The 19313-nt window shown below is 42.3% G+C and overlaps 1 protein-coding gene across 16 annotated transcripts in view; it reads left to right on the forward strand.

The window, feature by feature from the left end:
• Positions 1 to 11146, forward strand: part of NMS (neuromedin S) — a 47967-nt gene extending 36821 nt beyond the window's left edge. For 7 of the 16 annotated variants that reach the window (XM_059407837.1, XM_059407838.1, XM_059407835.1 and 4 more), the window contains 10 exons: positions 848 to 996; positions 1753 to 1808; positions 2115 to 2153; positions 5499 to 5522; positions 5623 to 5676; positions 7181 to 7258; positions 8241 to 8359; positions 8951 to 8992; positions 10059 to 10108; positions 10985 to 11145. In XM_059407837.1, the coding sequence (XP_059263820.1) occupies positions 1797 to 1808; positions 2115 to 2153; positions 5499 to 5522; positions 5623 to 5676; positions 7181 to 7258; positions 8241 to 8359; positions 8951 to 8992; positions 10059 to 10108; positions 10985 to 11013 (447 nt within the window). In that variant the 5' untranslated portion in view covers positions 848 to 996; positions 1753 to 1796 and the 3' untranslated portion in view covers positions 11014 to 11145. Of the gene's footprint in view, positions 1 to 847; positions 997 to 1752; positions 1809 to 2114; positions 2154 to 5498; positions 5523 to 5622; positions 5677 to 7180; positions 7263 to 8240; positions 8360 to 8950; positions 8993 to 10058; positions 10109 to 10984 lie in introns of all 16 variants that reach the window. The other 9 variants (XM_059407846.1, XM_059407845.1, XM_059407847.1 and 6 more) reach the window with 6 other exon arrangements.
• Positions 11147 to 19313: the final 8167 nt, after the last annotated feature.

The following is a 19313-nucleotide window of genomic DNA, read 5'->3' on the forward strand; positions in this document are numbered from 1 at the left end:
CAGAAAATATTTTTAAACAGTATGTTTGTTTTGCTATGTTCTGTAGTGTAACCACAAAACCTAGGCATTGTAAAGAACCTTGGAAATCATTTAACCTTTCATGGAGAGCAGGGATCTGTGATTTCCCTATTTGATTACTTTCTGTGAGACCCAACTCACTACCAAACTTAGAGAACAAGTAGCTGCCTCTTCTGGGGTCCAGTAGAATCTGTTTGTGTTACACTTTTGGGAATTTGTTATTAATTTTTATCTGTCTATATATTTATATCCACTTCCCCTTTTTCCTACTTGATTTTATGTTTCCCAAGAGTAGGTCCCTACGGTCTTATGATTGTACTGTTAACACAGAACCTCTTAATAAATCCTTATAAGATTCGTTCAAGTTACTTTGCATTTTTGAATGGCTCTAATCATCAAAATTTTCTTTACACTAAACTAAAATCTGATTACATGTAACCTCTAACCATTAGCCCTAGTTCTATCCTTTGGGAATACAGAAGAGTACTAATATCTTGTATTTATGACAGTTCTCAAAATAACTGAAGGCAGTTAGCATGCATGTCCTAATTTTCCTCTTTGCCAAAGAGGACTATTCTTAGTACCTCTAACTCAACTACATATTCTATCATTTCAAGTAGGATTATCACCTTTCAAAGTTGGATACTATTATTTCTGTATAGCACAAGATTGCCTCAGCTTTTTCTTGGCTCCTAGAGAGATTTCAAGAAGTAAAATATCAGTATTTTAGATCTATACTAATCTTGAGCCTGTCCTACATTTTAAAAATCTAAGTTCAGGGGTTTGCATTTATCCCATTTAATTTCATCTATCCAATTTATTCCTTCAGTTGCTGTATTAGCTATTCTCCCAAGTGTTGTGTCATGCACCAATGAGAGGAAGACTTCATTTAAGTCAGCTAAAGATTGACTGGCATAGGGTGCCACTGTGTGCTGGTAACACCCTTACCCAGAATCTACCCCTGAAGAGTCTGATGAGGTAAAGAGATGAGTATCTGTATTTCTTAAAAGTTACAAGAGTGATTTTGATGCACATACTTTCTTTTTTTTTTAAAGATTTTATTTATTTGACAGAGAGAGATCACAAGTAGGCAGGGAGGCAGGCAGAGAGAGAGAGGGGCAGCAGGCTCCCCGCTGAGCAGAGAGCCCAATGCAGGGCTGGATCCCAGGACCCTGAGATCATGACCTGAGCCAAAGGCAGAGGCCCAACCCACTGAGCCCACCGAGGCGCCCACATTTCCTGATAGTCTATCTTCATAAATTGCATCAAAATACAAATTATATTGTACCCAGGTGTCTTTTCCCTTTTTCTGGAGTTACTAACTCTTATACTGCTAACTCCTGATAAATAAAAAAACACTGTTTTTCATTAATTTTGGTACAAATCTCAATTTACTGTTGGTAGGTAAAAGTGTGTTTTCTGTGTAAATCCTTTAAAAAATACTGTATTTTGAGGGCGCCTGGGTGGGTCGGTAGGTTAAAGCCTCTGCCTTCTGCTCAGGACATGGTCCCAGGGTCCTGGGATCGAGCCTCGCCTCTGCTCAGTGGGGAGCCTGCTTCCTCCTCTCTCTCTCTGCCTGCCTCTCTGCCTACCTGTGATCTCTGTCAAATAAATGAATAAAATCTTTAAAAAAATACTGTATTTTTAGAATCTCTATAGGTTTTTCATGATGAAAATTTAAAAACTAATGCTATGACTCCCCCCCATTAATACTTTTATGATTTCTCACAATAGGATTTCCTCGACCTCTAGCTGATCCCCCAGATGGCTTGGATATCATGCAGCTTGAGGTACATGCTGTTTAGTGATGTGAGATTTTTTATTTAGTCTTGGCCTTGAGAATATCTTGTGGATAATGTTCACTTGAAATGATTTTAGGATCAGATTCTTGGATGCAGCAGGAACTCATGTTGCCATTTTCATGACCTCATTTAAGGCATCCTGAGAGTTGTGTTGAATTTCACTGGCATTGTATGAGAAGATATTGCAAAGTTCATAAATGGGGCAATTTTAGAATTTTATGTGTGTTTTAATAGATTGCTATTGACTAAGGAATTTATACTAACCTTTGATTCATTCTTCGTATTTTTCTTTAGCGGCTGGCATATTGGGCAGCTCTTTCTAGGCAACCTAAGGTAAAAGAAAAATAATATATATGTAATAATTCTTTTCTTTTTATCTTTATTTTTTAAAAAGATTTATTTATTTATTTGAGAGAGAGAGAAAGAGAGTCAGGGGGTTAATAGGGGGTGCTGAGATCATGACCTGAGCCAAAATTAAGAGTCAGGCACTTAACTGACTGAGCAACCCAGGTGCCCCCATGTAATAATTCTTTTAGTTGTAAGTGAACATGTTTATACTATAATTGATATCTGTAATAAAAGCATACTTTTTTGCTGCTTACAGGAGAAATCTGTGTGTGTGTCTAAGTAAGTGGATAAGAATGCAATTTTAGTAAATAACAAGTGAATCTCTCAAATACAAAATACTATAAACTATGGGTAGTTCGTGTATATTCTTACAATTATCATTATAATGTATATATGTGTAATTACATTAATTATGTATGTTGTGACATATCGTGACATACGTTACAGATTGATACACTATAATATAATAGTTCTTCAAAAACAGTAGATCTCATGTAAAGGACCTAACAGTGATAGTAACCACAACAGAAATGTTTCCATGGATACAAAGTTGATACAAAAATCAACAAAAATGTTGATTCAATCAAAAGTGCAAGAGGGTGGTCTTAGGATGGAGTCCATGATTCTGAAGCATAAACCGAATGTTTTCATGTTTCTAATGTTTTCACCTTGAGCTATATCTTTTCTTTCTCCTTCCCCTCTCCCAAGCCACAGCATACTGCATCCTGGCCACATTGAACTTTTCATTATTCTCCAAATGCACCAGGCCCTTGTAACTGTGCACAGGCTTTTCCGTAGCCAAAAATATCTTTGCAGGCTGTGTTAGGAGCTCAGACTCTAAAACCAAAGTACTTGGGTTCAAAACCTCTATCTCCTTAGCTTTGGCAAGTTTCTTAATCTCTCTTTGTCTTGGTTTCCCCATTTGTCCTATGGGAATAATTGTTTTACTAGCCTCATAATGTCATTGTGGAGTTTGAGTGCTTGAATCTCTGTGGAGTGTTTTCAACAGTGTCTAGAACACAGTAAATGAAAGCACTCAAGTACCAGCTGCTACCATTGTCCCTGATAAAACTAATGGCCATTTCTCTAGTCTCGAACATTACTTTCTCTCTCTTTTTAAATTTTTTGAAAGATTTTATTTATTTATTTGAGAGAGATTGAGAGAGCACAAGCAGGGGGAGCAGCAGAGGGAAAGGAAGAAGCAGGCTGCCCACTGAGCCAGGAGCCTGATGCAGGGCTCGATCCCATGAGTCTGGCTGAGATCATAACCTGAGCTTAATGGACTGAGTTGCCCAGGTGCCCTTACTTTCTCTCTTCAACCTCATAAGTATATCATGCCTATTTCTTCTTATTTTCAGTTTATCCTTATGCACATGTCTGAAGAGAGTTGTCATCTCTTATCTTTAAAACTAATCTTTACAGCCTTGCTACCCAGAGCAAAACTTTAGGGCAAAGATTCAAAGTTTTCCATCTCTTTGCTACTGCCTCTTCACATCACACAGGATAGGCTTCCCTGTCCCTCACATGAAGGCTGGGAGGGTGTCCCCTGCAAAGCAGAAGAAGTGGAAGTGTAGCTGTCACATGTGGGTTTCCCCAAGTGCAAGGGCTCACCTGAAATGAATTTCTTTCCACTTTCTCCATTTTCGTAAAGCTGGACCTCTTTATCATTTTCAGTTATAGAAGAGCAAAAAGTTGTTCAGTGAACAAAACTATCAATATTTTACATCAATTAACAGAGACATTGTGGCTCTTCCTGGTCTTGCCACTGCATTAAAATAGGGCATTTGTCCTGTCACTTCCTCTCCTGGAACTCTGGTTCCCTCATCTATTCCACGTCCAGATGAGCTACCTGGGCTCTAAGTCCACTTCCCATTCTGGGATCCAGAAAAGCCAGGTTTGTGCCTCCAGGGCACTTTTATCTTTAAGCAATTCAGAAAGCAGAGTTACATTCTACTAATAATGGCACCTGCAAAAAGTCTTCTGTTTTATGTTTCTGGTGAGATCAGAACTTTAGATAGGAAAGGGAGCAATAGATTCTTGTCAATGCAGTTCTATTCATCCGTTCAAAGATAAATACTTATTGAGAGCATGCCGTGTGTTCAGTGCTAAAGGTTCAGTGCTGATCAAAACAGACAAAACTATCTGCTCTCATGAAACTTAAGTTCTGTTGGGGAAGTAAATAATAAACTAGATAGGTAAGTACATTTTGAAATGTTTTTTTCTCTGTAAAAAGAAAAAACTGAAGCAAGGAAGGTGCATATGAAATGTGGAGTTTGAGCACCTGGAAAAGCATCTTCATATTCCTTGTTATTTTTTGGCTTGAAACATAACAGTATAAAGCTGATGAATATGGTACATAAAATCAATTGTTTGCCCAATACATGTCCAGAAAACACACATACACTCACACACACACAACAAGGCAGGTGTGTGTGTGTGTGTGTGTGTGTGTGTGTGTAGTATACATAAGCATGGGCTGCTTCCCATATAGAAGCTTTACATTTTATAAGATGATGTAATTGTATCAACAGCCACAAATTAAAAATGTTATTAACAATTTCATTTCTGTCTTGATTGAAGTGTGAGCTGATTCAAAAATGTTTCAGTGTGATTGAGATGTGAATGATCTATATTAGCCAGATCAGCCTATTTAAAATATCTTTCACAGTAATCATCTCAAGTAATTTTACAAAATGCGGGCATGGAAACCTGATTTATTGTTTTGTAAGATGTCTTCTTCACAATAGGATCCTGGAGTAGAATATCCTGCAAATACAACCATCCCCACCGGTCATCTGTGCAAACAAGGGCAAGATGGTGCTCTAAAAAGGATTTAGAAAAGAAGAGTTAGGCTTTCTACAAAAAGAGTGGATGTTCATGTAGAAGGCTTTGTTTTGCAGGGGGAGACTTTGGTCGATTTGAGCCAACCCTAAAACAGAAACAAAAACAAAAACCTGAATTCTAAAGTACACCCAGGAAAAAATTAAAAATTGCTATCATTAATTTTATTCCCACTCTTTGATGGTTATCTGGGAATTGCTTATGGGATTGCTTCTATCCACTACAGAGCATGTTTTTCTCCCCAAGATTAGAAAGGTAAAATTAGATTCAGTCTGAAAATAATGATGTATTGCTGGCAACTTGCTCTTTTGTAAGACCCAGCATCAACTATAGTCTTATTAAGTTTGGATTTCATTTTAGACTGCCAATTTATTTCATAATATTCCATTAAATTCAATAAGGTCCATGGTGTAACTTGTATTGAAAACCTCATCAATTGCCTGCCTCAGTAAAATTCCATGTAACTTACCCTCACAATTCTCTTTCTAGGATGATCAAGACATACACAAAAGGGTGAGTACCACCCAGTCCTCTGGCAATGCAGGCATATGAATTTCATGTTGATAACAAGTAATGTTGTGCTAAACTCAACTTTTTTTTTTTTTTAACTCAGTTTTTATTTCACTACTCCAGAACTCAGAAGCCAATACATCCAGTTAAAAGTGGGGTCAGTATTTTACTATACTCATCCTTCTGTAAATGTGACTCTTGTCTGCTTGTCTTTTATCCTGTCTTCATTAATATGTGCGAATAAGCTGAAAAGCTGGGGGCTTGCAGACACTGTCTATGTAATAGCTTTCTAAGAGCTTTTTCCTGGGGCTTCAGGGATTCTCTCTCTCCCAGTCTGCACTGGAGGTGGTAAGACGCTGACAGATCTGAAAAGTTAGAGCATATATTCCAGAAAAGGAAAAATAAGTGAGGAGTAACTTTTTATTATGCACTTTAACAGATGTTTGAGAAAGGCCTGATAAATACTGAGCTCAATTTACATTTATCATATTACCTTATTTTTATTTTAAAAAGTGCTTTGTGATGTGTAAAGTGCCCTATCCCACATAGTGATCCATGCAAGGGCACCTTCTGTAGCCATCACTGTGTATATGTGCTACGGGAATAATGTGGGTCACCTTGTTGTTATTAGAAACTTGAGTTACTCTCAGAAGCAGAGTGTGTAAGTGAATTTCTGCAGGGTATGACTTGAGGAATATTAGGAATGTCAAAAAATAATATTTTGGGGGGCACCTGGGTGGCTCAGTGGGTTAAAGCCTCTTCCTTCAACTCAGGTCATGGTCCCAGAGTCCTGGGATCGAGCCCCACATCGGGCTCTCTGCTCAGCGGGGAGCCTGCTTCTTCCTCTCTCTCTCTGCCTGCCTCTCTGCCTACTTGTAACCTCTGCCTGTCAAATAAATAAATAAAATCTTTTAAAAAAATAATATTTTTTAATTCAGGGGCTCTGTTACAGTAACTGAAATTCTACCATTCGAAAGTCACTTATTTACATAATCAAGGCTTTCCAAGTCTTCAAGAACACCTTAAAAAAAATACTAGTAAAGTGTTTTTTCCCTAAGAGGCATAGTCTCATCTGTAGTGTAGGTTTAGGAATGAGGATTCCAAGTGAGGATGAGGATAGTATCAGGAAGGGCCAAGGACACTATAAAAGGAGAAAAGACAATGGAAGGGAAAAAAAACTCTGTGACACAAATGAACCTTTACTCTGAGCCAAAATACTCAGGGAGGATTCACATAAACTGGGAGTAAGACACAGGTATGTATTTCTGAATGTGTGCCACAATCACAGACAGGGACAGGAAAAGCAAACACCTTATGGAAAGCACATTTGGGGTGCTGTCCTTCCACTTCCTCCCCTGGACTAGGAGAGAGGCCTGGAGCGAAAAAGGACGGTGCACTCCACCCTAGAAGGACAGAATACTTGGGGAGAAGGCAAAGAAAAATCTGATTCAGTCTAAGGAAATATTTGTAAGTGATGAGTTGGAATTGTAACCTGCTATAAAGGCAAGCCGTTCTTTAGTGAAAACCTAAGTTTCAAGTTTAGGCTTGGACATGGATTTTATTCTGGACATCAAATCCGTCTAAGGGAGGGCAGGGAGAGGACAGCATAGCCTGGGCTGAGACCCGGCAGGCGTCCAACCGCCCCCCACCCTCTGTTGCAGTTTCCTCCCGTGCACCCGTTAATGCGCATGGCTGCGCAACTCGCCAACCGGAAGGTGAAAAGATTTCTGCAACAGCGCGTAGGTACTTTCTCTTGGGCCCTCTTTTTATGCCACCGCAAGTTCACTTTAAGTGGTAAATGCGTGTGGGCGCTGGGCGCTGGGGGAGGGGAGAACTGGGTTGGGGACTGGGGGGTGGGGCTCACTTGCACGCTGTCTTTGAATCTCAGCCTCCACCTTGGAAAGGAGAGCTGGCCCAGCCTTGGGCCACAGTTCCCTACAGAGTGGCTGCAGGCCCAGGAAGGCCCCTAGGATAAAGACATCCTCTTCTCTTCTGCTCTCATCTTCCATTCATTTCCTTTTCGTTTCCATGCTGTTTTTTCACTTTCCCCGACCATTTCTCTTCCTCTTGACATGGACATTGCCTTGGTGATTCCCTGGGCTCTCCGTTGTTCCTCCACCTGTCCTTTTGTCCTATCTCGGAACTTTGTTTCTTTTAAATATAGTTCTTTGTTTGTTTGTTTTGTTTTTGGGTTTTAGAAATTACCAGCTTCAGTAGTAAGTATAGTTGATTGAAATGCCCATCGAAGTTTTATTACATTGTAGCCCAAAAGGGAAGGAAGGAAGGAAGGAAGAAAAGAGTATTTCTTAGAAAAAGAACATTTCTTCCAAATGCTGAAACTCATCCCAGTTTGCCCAGAACATTCCTAGTTTTAGCTCTGAAAATCCCCAGACCCCCCCAAGGAAACTGCTCAGTTCCTGGAAAATAGGTTGGTCATTTTAAGCACCAGCAGCAGTGTGTCTTGTCTGATCCAGCTGCTGCCTGCAGCCTTCCAGATTGAGTCTGATCCGTTGTTAGGAAGCTGCCAGGACATACCTCTGTACTGGGGCATCAATCTCAAGTTGACACTGTTGGGAAGAGCAAGCCAATGTGTCCATTGTCCTGGACACAAATGGTACCTCAATCAAGAGAACATGCCTGTCTTCCAGAACAGGCAATTATAATTGGCTACATGGTTAGCCCTTCCCTAACTGCTTTTTTGCATCCGATTTCTGGTACCAGGAGGCACGGGGTCACAGCCAACTGACAGTAAGCCTGGGGGATGCGGTTCCTGTTACATTAACCTGTGCCTCATTCACTCACAGGATTCAGGGACTGCTGCAGTGGATTTCACCAAGAAGGTATGGAAGACCTGTGGAGAACCCAACTCCAACTCTTGCAAATCTGCAAGAGAAGTGCTTGGAGCTGGGTAATCTTGTCACCCCTTTAGGAAAGAGCTGGTATCACAGTATGCCCCCTGAAAATCTTCTCTGAGTCTCAGCGTTTACTTGCAGGTTTTCCTGAGCTTTGCTGAGGCAGTGAGGACTCACTGGGCAATGCTTCTGGCTGTTGATATTTCATCTCCAGCCTTGCAGATGAGTCACCTGGACCCATCTGTTCCCTAGGATTTGCTTTATGTGACTCAGGGGCCCACATGGCCGTTGTACAAACTTGGGGAGAGGTACTGCAAGTGTGTAAGCCCCGTCTACCAGCAATTGACTCTCCAAGTTGACCATGAGTCATCCGTACCTCAGGACGTTTTTATAAAATTCAGATGGCTGGGCCCCAACTCCAGGTAGTCAGTAGAGATCTGAGAATTTGCATTTTTAACCAAGTCTCAGGTGTCGCTGATGCTTTTGGTTGGGGACCACAGTTTGAAACCTGCGGTCATGACATCTTCAGAAGACTTGAGCACAAAGTGATTGTATAATGGTTTGATTTTTATGTTGCAGGATCACACTGCCACCTGGGGACGACCATTTTTCCTTTTCAGGGTATAGTATTCCTTTTTCTCTGTTTTTAACTCCAATTCCCTTCTGGCATGCAATTATGAATTCCTCCAGAATGAGCACAGCCCAGCACCCCACGGCAAGCTGGTGAATGATTATGGGGACTTTCTCATCCTTTCCTTAGGAGTGACTTTCAAAGTCTCCTCCTAGAAACTTGATGTTTATAGAAGAAAGGGTTCAGAAGGACATAGGCTGAGAGAACTAGAGCTCTGTGAGCATGACTGGGTGATAGGAATGCTGCTGATGGACAGACATGGGGGCCAACCAGAATTGGTGTCTGTGTCCCTGAGCATGAAGGTCCAAGATACCCTCAAATAGTATAGGCACCACCCTCTCCTCCTCCCTTTGGATCCTCAAGCAAAGGTCAAAGAATCAGAAACTGTCTTAGTTTGTGATCTGCCACTCACTAGCTATGCTTTATCCCCTAAGAGCCTTAAGGGTTTGCATCTAAAAAATCAGACTATGAATTAGATGGACTCCTGCCTTTCAAACTGTATTCTGCAGGTCACTGGTGCTAAGAGATTACTCTGCAAAGATCAGACAAGTTTGTGAAACAGTGCACCCAACACTCTTGGAGATTCACAGTATACACCAGCATGTGTGAGAAAGCTGTGAGAAACATAGTTCCTTCCATGTCTGATCATGGAAGTTCTTCCACCTCCCCGCCTCCTGTGTGACCTATTAGTGGTTGTTCTCTAGAAAGTACTTTGAGAAACAGTGGGTCTCCACGATGTCTTCAGGGTGAGAAGTCCTGTAATAAACAGTTTGAAGACCATAGTGCCACATAAACAGAGGCTGGGGGGTGGGGGGGTGGGGGAGGGGACAGTGTCAGGGCTGGAGGAGCAGCAAGGGTCCTGGTTTTCTGCCACAGGGGACCTACATACTTCCCCTGGGCGAGGGCTTCCCAGGTGAACTCCCAAGGACGCTGCTGACATCCCAGCTGGGAGAACAAGATCTTAGGGCCCAGTTGAGGAAGGATCTGAAACCCAGAAGCAGGTTCCAGGCAGTTTTTTCTCAGTATTTGTAAGTTGCTCCTTTTTTTCCTCCCCAGCCAAGGAACGGAAGAAACACTGAAGATAACACCCAGTAGGACAGTCCGAGGTCAGCGCCGTTGGAACTGTTCTCCAAGGAAACGTGTCTGACCGAGGGGGAGGGAGAGGCAGCCAGAGGGGTGGCAGTTCAAAAGGAGGAGGGCCACGTGGAATGTCAGAAGCCCTCCATACCCTCCCTTTCCTGCTCCACACCACAAAGACCCCCACCGCAGTCTGGTAGAAGCTGTCCCGAGCACACCAAAGCAGCCTTTGCCTGCTTGCTGGCTCTTTGCAGGGGTCTCCAGCAAGAGCTATGAGGGAGTAAGAGCCCCATGTGGCCCAGCTGATCCTCAGGACGTCTCACCTGACCCTTCTGATGAGGGAAAAGCACACCCCGTCCTGGGTAGGCTTGGCAGGGGAGGAGCAATACCTTAGAGTGGGAACATCTCTGAGGCAAGGCTACTCCCTCCACTCAAAAGTGTTCTGAGACCCAGAGTTTAAATCTGCGGGGATTCTTGGTCTTCAGGCCTATGGAGGTGAAGTCCATGTACAAGGACAGCTCTGGGCCTCCACTCCCTCTCATGATGGTGTGGTTCCAGGGACATGAGGTGGCTTTCCTTCGGAGGTGTCACTGCCTCCCTCCTGGAGCCTGATCCTAACCAGCCAGGGCCTGGGCAGGCCAGGGTACCTGAGAAACCTGTCCAGATGCTGGGAGACAGAGCTCCACAGCTGAAAGCTGGGGAAGAGGTTCTCTGAGGCCATGGCACTCAGCTTAAATGGCCCAATTAGATACTGCAAAAATAAATAAGTACCGATTTGGGGCATTTATGACTTGTCAGACTGAGGCATAATTTTAAAATATGTTGTACAATAACATGCCCACAGGCCTTTTCTTGATTCTGATAATGATTTGATCTAAGCACTGCATTTTTCTCTTCTCTTTCAGAATTCAGTGGCAAAGAGAAACTGGATTAGATAAAGAAATTGGGCGATTATTTTGAACACATGTCAACTTTCTGTGAGAGATAAAAGATAATTCTCTTGCTCTTTATTCACTAGAATATTCAGTTGTATAAAAAATAAAGTAGCATGGACACAATATTTTCATTTCTTGTTGGGAAGTCTTGTGGGAGGGAGAATATATATTTAATTTATATATTGATTAAATGTGCTGTGTTGCATTGTTTTACAATGCCCCAGATATCTTGCTGTTATTGAGAATTGAGAGCCCAGGCTAGGGAGAGACTGGCAGGCTTCATGTTCTGATTCTTTCACCTTTTAGCTGGGGGACTGTGGGCTGGTCACTTCCCATCCCTGTGGCTCATTCTCCTCCACGGTAAAATAGAGTTGATAAAAATAGTACCTTCCCTTAATTTTTGTGATGATGGAGAAGACCATCTATGAAAGGCCTTAGCAGGGTTGTACACAGTGACTGCTCCATAAGCATTGGCTGTAATGACACTTCAAAGATGATTTTTATGACACAAATTGTACCAGAGCGACTTACCCTAATGACAGCTGCTTCTAGTTTGCTGACCAGGGACTTGAGGTTACAGTACCAAGTTAACATATAACAATTACAGACCCCCTAGGAAACAGGGCAGCTTGGGCCACCTGGCGCATCCTAGGGCCTAGAAGCACAGACCGCCTTGACTCAACCTCACACTTCCATAATGGTGTGAGCAGAGCACAGCCCTGGTGTGCAGCACTCCAGCATAAGTCTGCAGGAACAATCTCGACCTTTTGAAGTGGCCAAGGATGGCTGTTTCTACCCCAAACCAAACCCCAGGATCCTCTTCACTCAATCAGTTATAATTGATTCCACCCCAGTGGAGGATCATACACTTGGCACAGGCCTGCCATGGGCCAGCCTGGAAAATGATGGTTATGGGGGTGAGGGGTGGGCAAAGAGGGCCACAGCTTCTAAGGAACACTGTTTGAGTTAAAATTCTTCTCTGCCAAGCCAGACTCCCATGATGGGAGATGGAGACAGTCTCTTCAATCTCAGTCATCACCTCATTCCTTTCCCCCACAGTAGTGACTGGTGACACTCCACCAGTGCCACTAAGTCCAGAGAATAAAGCAGACTGTGATTTAAGCTTCAGCTTCCACACAGTGAAAACTGTTCTCCCTGTGTACAGGGCTGGGCTATTTTCAGCCTGGTATCCTATGAAAAGGAAACTTATGATATCAGTCTATCCAGGTGTCCCATCAAATAAGACTGAGTTCTAGGCCCAGTGTTGGTCTCTAGAGGGAGAATGCCTGCCATCTAAGCCCTGATGGTCACTTTATAGGGAGAGGCCATGCCTCAGCCCACTGCCCAGGCTCCTGAGAGCCTCAGGAAGACCAGGGGTCTGAGGCTAGCCAGAAAAGAATTTGAAAGGAACTCCCAGGACCTTGGAGTGGGCAGAGGCCTCACTGATCATTCAGTCCCACCTTCTTGTGAGCTGCGAAGGAAAACAGCCCAGAGAGGCCAAGTGACTTATTCATGGCTACAAGGCTACTGTCAAGCATGTCCAGAACAAAGTTCACATTTTTCAATTAAAGACTAATTTCTGGGGCACCTGGGTGGCTCAGTTTGTTAAGTGTCCTCCTTTGGCTCAGGTCATAATCCCAGAGTCCTGCGGTCAAGCCCCACATCTCCTTTTGCCCTTCCCCCTACTTGTGCTCTCTCTTTCTCTCTCTTTCTCAGATAAATAAAATATATTTAAAAAAAAAAAATAAAGCCTAATTGCTTTCTTCACTCTGACTTTACTGTCTCATATTAGTTTTCTAGGACCTCCATGACAAAGTTTTTCAAGCTTATTGACTTCAAGCAACAGAAATGTATTCCCTTATAGGAATACATTCCTATACATTCCTATAAGGAATGCCAAAAGTCCAACATTAAGTGGATCATTAGGGCCATGTTCCCTCTGAAGACCTTAGTGGAGAATCCTTTCTCAACTTTTCTAGCCTCTGGTGGCTCCAGATGTTCCTCTTGGTTGTGCAGTTTAACTCTAATCACTACCTCTGTCATTGTGTGCCCTATCCGCCTTGTCTTCTCCCTTTCTTTTCTCTTACACAAATACTCTTTAAACGCTGATAATGACACACAGTTTGTTACTTTTTTCTCCAGTCACACTTATATTAGTTCTTTTCACTGTAATCTATAGGTCTTCCATATTGTTCTATGAGTCTGGTATGCATTTTGGATATTTTCTTCTGATCTATCTTCCAGTTCACTTAATCTCTGTTCAGCTGTGTCTCTTATATTATTAAAGCCACCAGCTGAGTTCTTAATTTTGGTTATTATATTTTTCAGTTCTAGAATTTATATTTGCTAATTTCATTATTTTCCAGCTTTCTGATGAGATTCTCATCTTGTCACTTTTCTCCTTTAACGTAGTAAGAATAGATTTTTTTTAGACCTTTCTCTTGAATAAATTGTCTAGGTTCCCTTTATGTATATTTCTCTGTTCACTATTATCTCAATTTTGACTGTTATTCACCCTTACTCTTTTTTTAAATACTTTTTTTATTATGTTATGTTAGTCACCATATAGTACATCATTCATTTTTGATGTAGTGTTCCATGATTCACTGTTTGCATATAACACCCAGTGCCCCATGCAATATGTGCCCTCCTTAATACTCATCACTGGGCTCAGCCATCCCACATTGCTTCTCTCCCCTCTAAAACCCTCAGTTTGATTTCTGGAGTCCATAATCTCTCATGGTTCATCTCTACCTCTGATCAGACCCCCTTCATTTTTTCCCTTCCTTCTCCTAATGTTCTCCATACTATTCCTTATGTTCCACAAATAAGTGAAACCATATGACAATTGTCTTTGTCTGTTTGACATATTTCACTCAGCATAATCTCCTCCAGTCCCATCTATGTTGGTGCAAAAGTTGGGTATTCATTCTTTCTGATGGCTTGGTAATATTCCCTTGCATATATGGACCACATCTTCTTTATCCGCTCAACTGTTGAAGGGCATCTTGACTCCTTTCACAGTTTGGCTATTGTGGACATTGCTACCATGAACATTGGGGTGCATGTGGACCTTTTTTTCACTACATATATAGAGTTCTTTGGGGCCCTGATGAAATTGCTGAAAGTTTGTCATGGGCTCCTCCATTGCACAGCCTTGACTCCAATGATTACAAACATTGCTGTCCAGTTTTTCAGTTTCATAGCTGCCTTCCTGAAGCCTTCAGATATTCATATAAGAAATACACTAGCCCCAGTGTTTATTTTACCCTTCTGGATTTATATCTTAATCAGCTCTTGGGCCTATAAGTCTTATCCTTCCTGATACCTATTTAACAGAGAAAGTCTTCAAAGTCCACAAGGACACAGATATGAGTGATCACATGATTTCTTAGAGCAAAAGAGTTGGAAAGAACCCAGATGTCCATTAATAAGAGAAGAAAGAAATATTATAATTTTCATATAAGTGACATTTATATAGCAACAAAGATGAATGAACCACTTGCATAAAGTTAGAAGAGTCTTAAAAATCATGATGTTGAATGAAACAAGTGAGATGTTTTTTACAGCAAGACAGCGTTTATGTAAGTTGAATACTGTGGTGAGAACAAATAACAAATTTAGGAGATGAGTAATTCCTGAGGGTAGGAAGACTGACACAAACCAGGAGAGCCACAGTGGGGCTTCAACTGTATTGATAATCTTTCTGTTGGGTATTAATTATTTAAAAAGTAGTAATTTATAAATAAATTTATGTGGAAGCATGGAGAAGGAAGAGATTTTTTGTGTCCAGGAAAATCAAAGAGAGAGTTGGTTCTTGAGGCATCTGTAGGATTTCTCTAGATGGCAATGGAAAAGAACATCCCTGAGAGAAAGAATAACAGACATAGGTGGGAAAGTGCATGTTTAAGGGACTGCAAGTAGCAGGATGGTATCTTCCTGCCTTCCCACCCCTGCCCACACACACATGTACAACCTTCCCATTAGGCTAGATATCACTTGTTGAAACTGGGGTGAGATGAGATTTCAACACCTGGGAGATCAGGCTATGGCCCATGTTGAGGAGCTATGACAAGCCATAGCTGAATTATATGGACAGTGTGCATGGCCTGGCAGCCAGACTGCCTGGGTTCAAATTCTACCTCTGATTCTATTTGTGTAGCCATGGCTAATTACCTCACCATTCTGTGCCTCAGTTTCCTTACCATTAATGTGAGCACAAAAATAGAACCTATCCTGTATGGTGGTTCTGAGTATTAACAGAGTAAATACTTGTAAAGAATTTAGAACACTGCCTGATATATCATAGGTATTCTGTTGTTATTTGTTATTTATCTTCATGGTTACTATTACAGCACAAGCAAAGGAGACCGTACGAGGCCCGTTGTCAGGGAAGTCATCCTGCCTGGGCTCTAAAATTTTTCTCTCTCTCCTACATCAGATTAGTGATTAGGCTTTATGTATCCTATAGATTTCTCCTTTCTGAATTAGAAAAAAAAATAGAGTAACTGAAACTGGGCTAGGGGCTCAGTTCTATCATTAGCTACACCCTGTGTATTATATCTTCTTACCATCTTGGATAACTTACTTAACTCCTCAGAACATTAGCTTATTCAGCTGTAAAATGGGACAAATGATAGACTCTATTATATAATAGTGCTGTTATGCTTAAACATAGGAATGAATGTAAGGTCTTAGTAAGTGTGGTGCATGCACAACTTACAAACATGTATCTACATGCTAATGTTATATCATAGATGCTGTGCAGTACATTTCCATTTGTGGAGACCTGAAATAGTTATATTTCCTGAGTAAGGACTCTTTTGGGCATTGTGGTGAGTACTTTATATTACTTTATATTATATTGCAAAGTAATGTATTAGAGAAATGCTAGTTATTTTCACAAAAAGATCTTATACCCTTGGTGGCCTAATCCAGTAGAATTTCATTTCCAACTCTTGGATAGTCTACTGCAAGTGCTCCTTCTTATTGGACTCTTCTGGGTTTCTCCTCCATTATAGTCTCTGTTTATGATGAGCTCAAGGGCCTCCAGGTCTATTCCGTAGGTAGATGTGGAAAACTAAGAGGTTCTCAGGCGGGAGGATTTTGAGGGTCCAGACCACTCCGTTTAGTAGAACTCTGACATGTGACCATGCCTGAAAGGAATCTGAAAAGGGAATGTAACCTAACTTAGTGGCCTGAAAGAAGGAGAGGTGGATTTGGTAAATAGCTACACAGTTTCTGCTGTAGTAAAAGCATTAGCTGTAGGGCATGAGAAAACTGATACTCACAGATACTAAATACTTGGCCAAGGTCTTTGACTAAATGGCAGAGTAAGAATTCAAATCTAGAGATAACTGGCTCCAGTATCTAAAGCTCATGAATCATCATTACTTGCTGTCTCCCAGGGACACAGTATTAGACTCTGACTGGGTGCAGGAGTGGGGTGGGTTTAGGGTAGAGGGTTTAGTTGTACATGAAGTTACAAAGTTATAATCGCTGCTACCTCAGCCCTTGACTTGTTAGGTAGAGGTGATGTGCCTCGTGCAAGAATGGAATGAAGCAATAGTTCACACAGCCAAGTTCCAGGGCCTTGTTTGATTAGGGGCTGTGGAAGGGATCTGGATGAACTTGGGGAGGTTGAGCTGGGACCTTCCCACCTCAGCCTGGGCTCTCAAATTCTTTCCCAATTCATGATGGTTAGAGATGCTGGCTTTATTAGTTTTTATAAAGTTATTTTTCTTGTGATTCTCAATTCCTGAAAGAAACAGATGTGCCTGGCCCAAACAAATCCCTTAAGAGAGTAGGAAAAATTCCACTTCTGGACAATTTTATTTTATTTTTGTTCAATTCTCTGATCTCTTTGCTGACTCTTGGCATTTCAGTTTAATATTAAAACCATCAATTTGCCTCAAGAGATTAAGTCACAATCAATAGAAACCCTGAAGGAGAAGGTAATAGGACTTACAGTATTTATATGCTTAGTCTTTGTCTTCCAGACATTGGTGAAATGGAACTGAGGAAATTGCTATAATAAAGCAGAGCCCAGGAGAAGAGGCTTGCCTTACAAAGCAGCTACCAGGGATGCTGGATGCTAGCTGCAGGACTCAGTGTGCAGCAGATGATGTGGCTGCAGACTTAGAAAGAGAGGTGGCCAAAGAGAAAACTTACCACTAGTCACCCTATCCCAGGGAAAACTCATCATGACCTCAAGAAGTAGAAGAAGTGTGAGGAACATTTGTGGGAAGGAAGGCCACAGGAGAGGAGATTTTATGCTTGCTTGGTGCTTCAACGATGGATAGTCCTGCAAAATTTACCTTTATATCAGAGCATAGGGACTCCTCCCACTGACCTAGAAAACAGGGACCTCTGGGTATGGAGACTTATTTTACTTAGAGTGAGAGACCCAACAATATAGTGATTTGAAGAACAAGTAAGATTTTCTCTCTAGCTTACAGTCTCAAAGTGGGTGACTCAGACCTGTGGAGCAGCTCTGTTCTGCGAGCGATTCAGAGATACAGGGCCCTGAAAATCACTGCCCCACTATCCCGTGCCTTGTCAAAGCTGAGTTGCCACCAGTCTGTGCTCCAGCTTGGTGAGGTGCTTCACAGTGTGTTAAGGGAATGACAAACACCACTTCCCCCCATTGGAGAGAAATCATCAACAGAGCCACACTCAGGGGATGTGGTCTGTACCTGGGTAGCAACGGCCTACTACAATCCTGCTGCCTTAGATTTAGAAGAAGAGAAGAAAGGCGCCTGGAGGGCAAGCAGCTAACACATGACCCAACATCGAAGAAAGGGAAGTGATTCTTTTAGCAAAGTACTCATGCTGTGATATGTGAGGGGAATGAGGATATCAATAGTGTAAAAGTCTGTCCCAGCTTGGTAGATGCTCTACCAGCAGGATCCAACATGCTCCTCCACCTCATCTGAGAGGAATTTGATGAACTTAATGGCTGTCTACTGAAATTGGAGGTCAAGGAGAAGAGGTGGGATTCTGCAGGCCAGATCACTCAGAAGAGAGAAGAGAGAGGATGTGAAGGGGAGGGGTCAGAGACCCAGTGGCTATAAGAAGGGATGGATATGTGGAGCTGCCCCAGAAGTGAAGTGAAAGCTGTGTCTGTTGAAGAGATACCCAGTAAGAAAAGGTAAATCGGATGGTAAGAAGATTCTATTCCCGAATATTTCTGTGAATATTCTCTCAAAGAATGAGAAAGTATGACTGGATCTTGAAGTGAGAAACTGAAATCCTGGATTCTGAGTGACTTGTTGAGGGATGGACTGTTCCACTCTCTTCTACTGTAGTGGGGGTGGGAGGATCATAGTGCAGGGCTATCCTTTTCCAGCTGAGAGAGAAATTTCTTTACAGGGACTGTTTGCCCACACAAGGCATATTTTCCTTGACATTCTCCTCTTGTGCTTCCCCCTTGAGCCACTCATAATTCCCAATTTAATGTGTCTTCTCATCCAGATATAAAACACCATGAGGGCACAAGGGCCTGGGGGAATGGACCCCAACTGCCTAGTTCCACGTGATACATACAGTTCCAAATACATGCTCAACACATAGTAGCTGCTCAATTAATAACTGAGCTGAATTTCTTCCAGGCCCTATGGCTTGTTGCCAAACAGAACTACAGTTTAATGGAGAGACTATAGTTTAATGCAATTGAGATCCTTCCCAGGGATTCAGAGCCGCCTCTGGCATCTGCCTACATCAACCTCAGGATGTTAGACAGGGTACTTGATCTACTAGGGCCTTGAGTACCCACCTAGGCCAGTCAACTGCTAACTGCTCATGACTGCTCAGCCCAGTGTCTCAGGCATTAGGGTCTCTCAAAGCAGGCCAACCTAATGGACCCCTTCACTCCCCCACATACGTAGTCTCTGCACATGTTGCTGGCAGCTACAGCCTTCACAGAAGAGGAGACAAGTTTCACGTCATCTTGGAATTTTCTCTCAGGCATCTTCCCATTGCCTCCCTGTCCCCCAGGGCCATTGCTTCCTCTGGGCTTTTTGGACATTTGCCCCAGAATAAAAATCCCTCTTTATTTACAATCTCCTCTGTGAATTCTGTACTTCCACTTCCTTTCTCTTCCCTGAGGACTTCTGGGCAGGGGTTGTGGTGGGAAAGGCTGCTTAGTGTCCAGCACCAGGTTTTCCAGGATACCTCCAGGGGAGGTCCTCCTCACTACCTTAAAAATTGCATACCAGGGACGCCTGGGTGGCTCAGTTGGTTGGACGACTGCCTTCGGCTCAGGTCATGATCCTGGAGTCCCGGGATCGAGTCCCGCATC

This window comes from Mustela nigripes, chromosome 7 (genome assembly GCF_022355385.1).
Source record: "Mustela nigripes isolate SB6536 chromosome 7, MUSNIG.SB6536, whole genome shotgun sequence".
NCBI lineage: Eukaryota > Metazoa > Chordata > Mammalia > Carnivora > Mustelidae > Mustela > Mustela nigripes.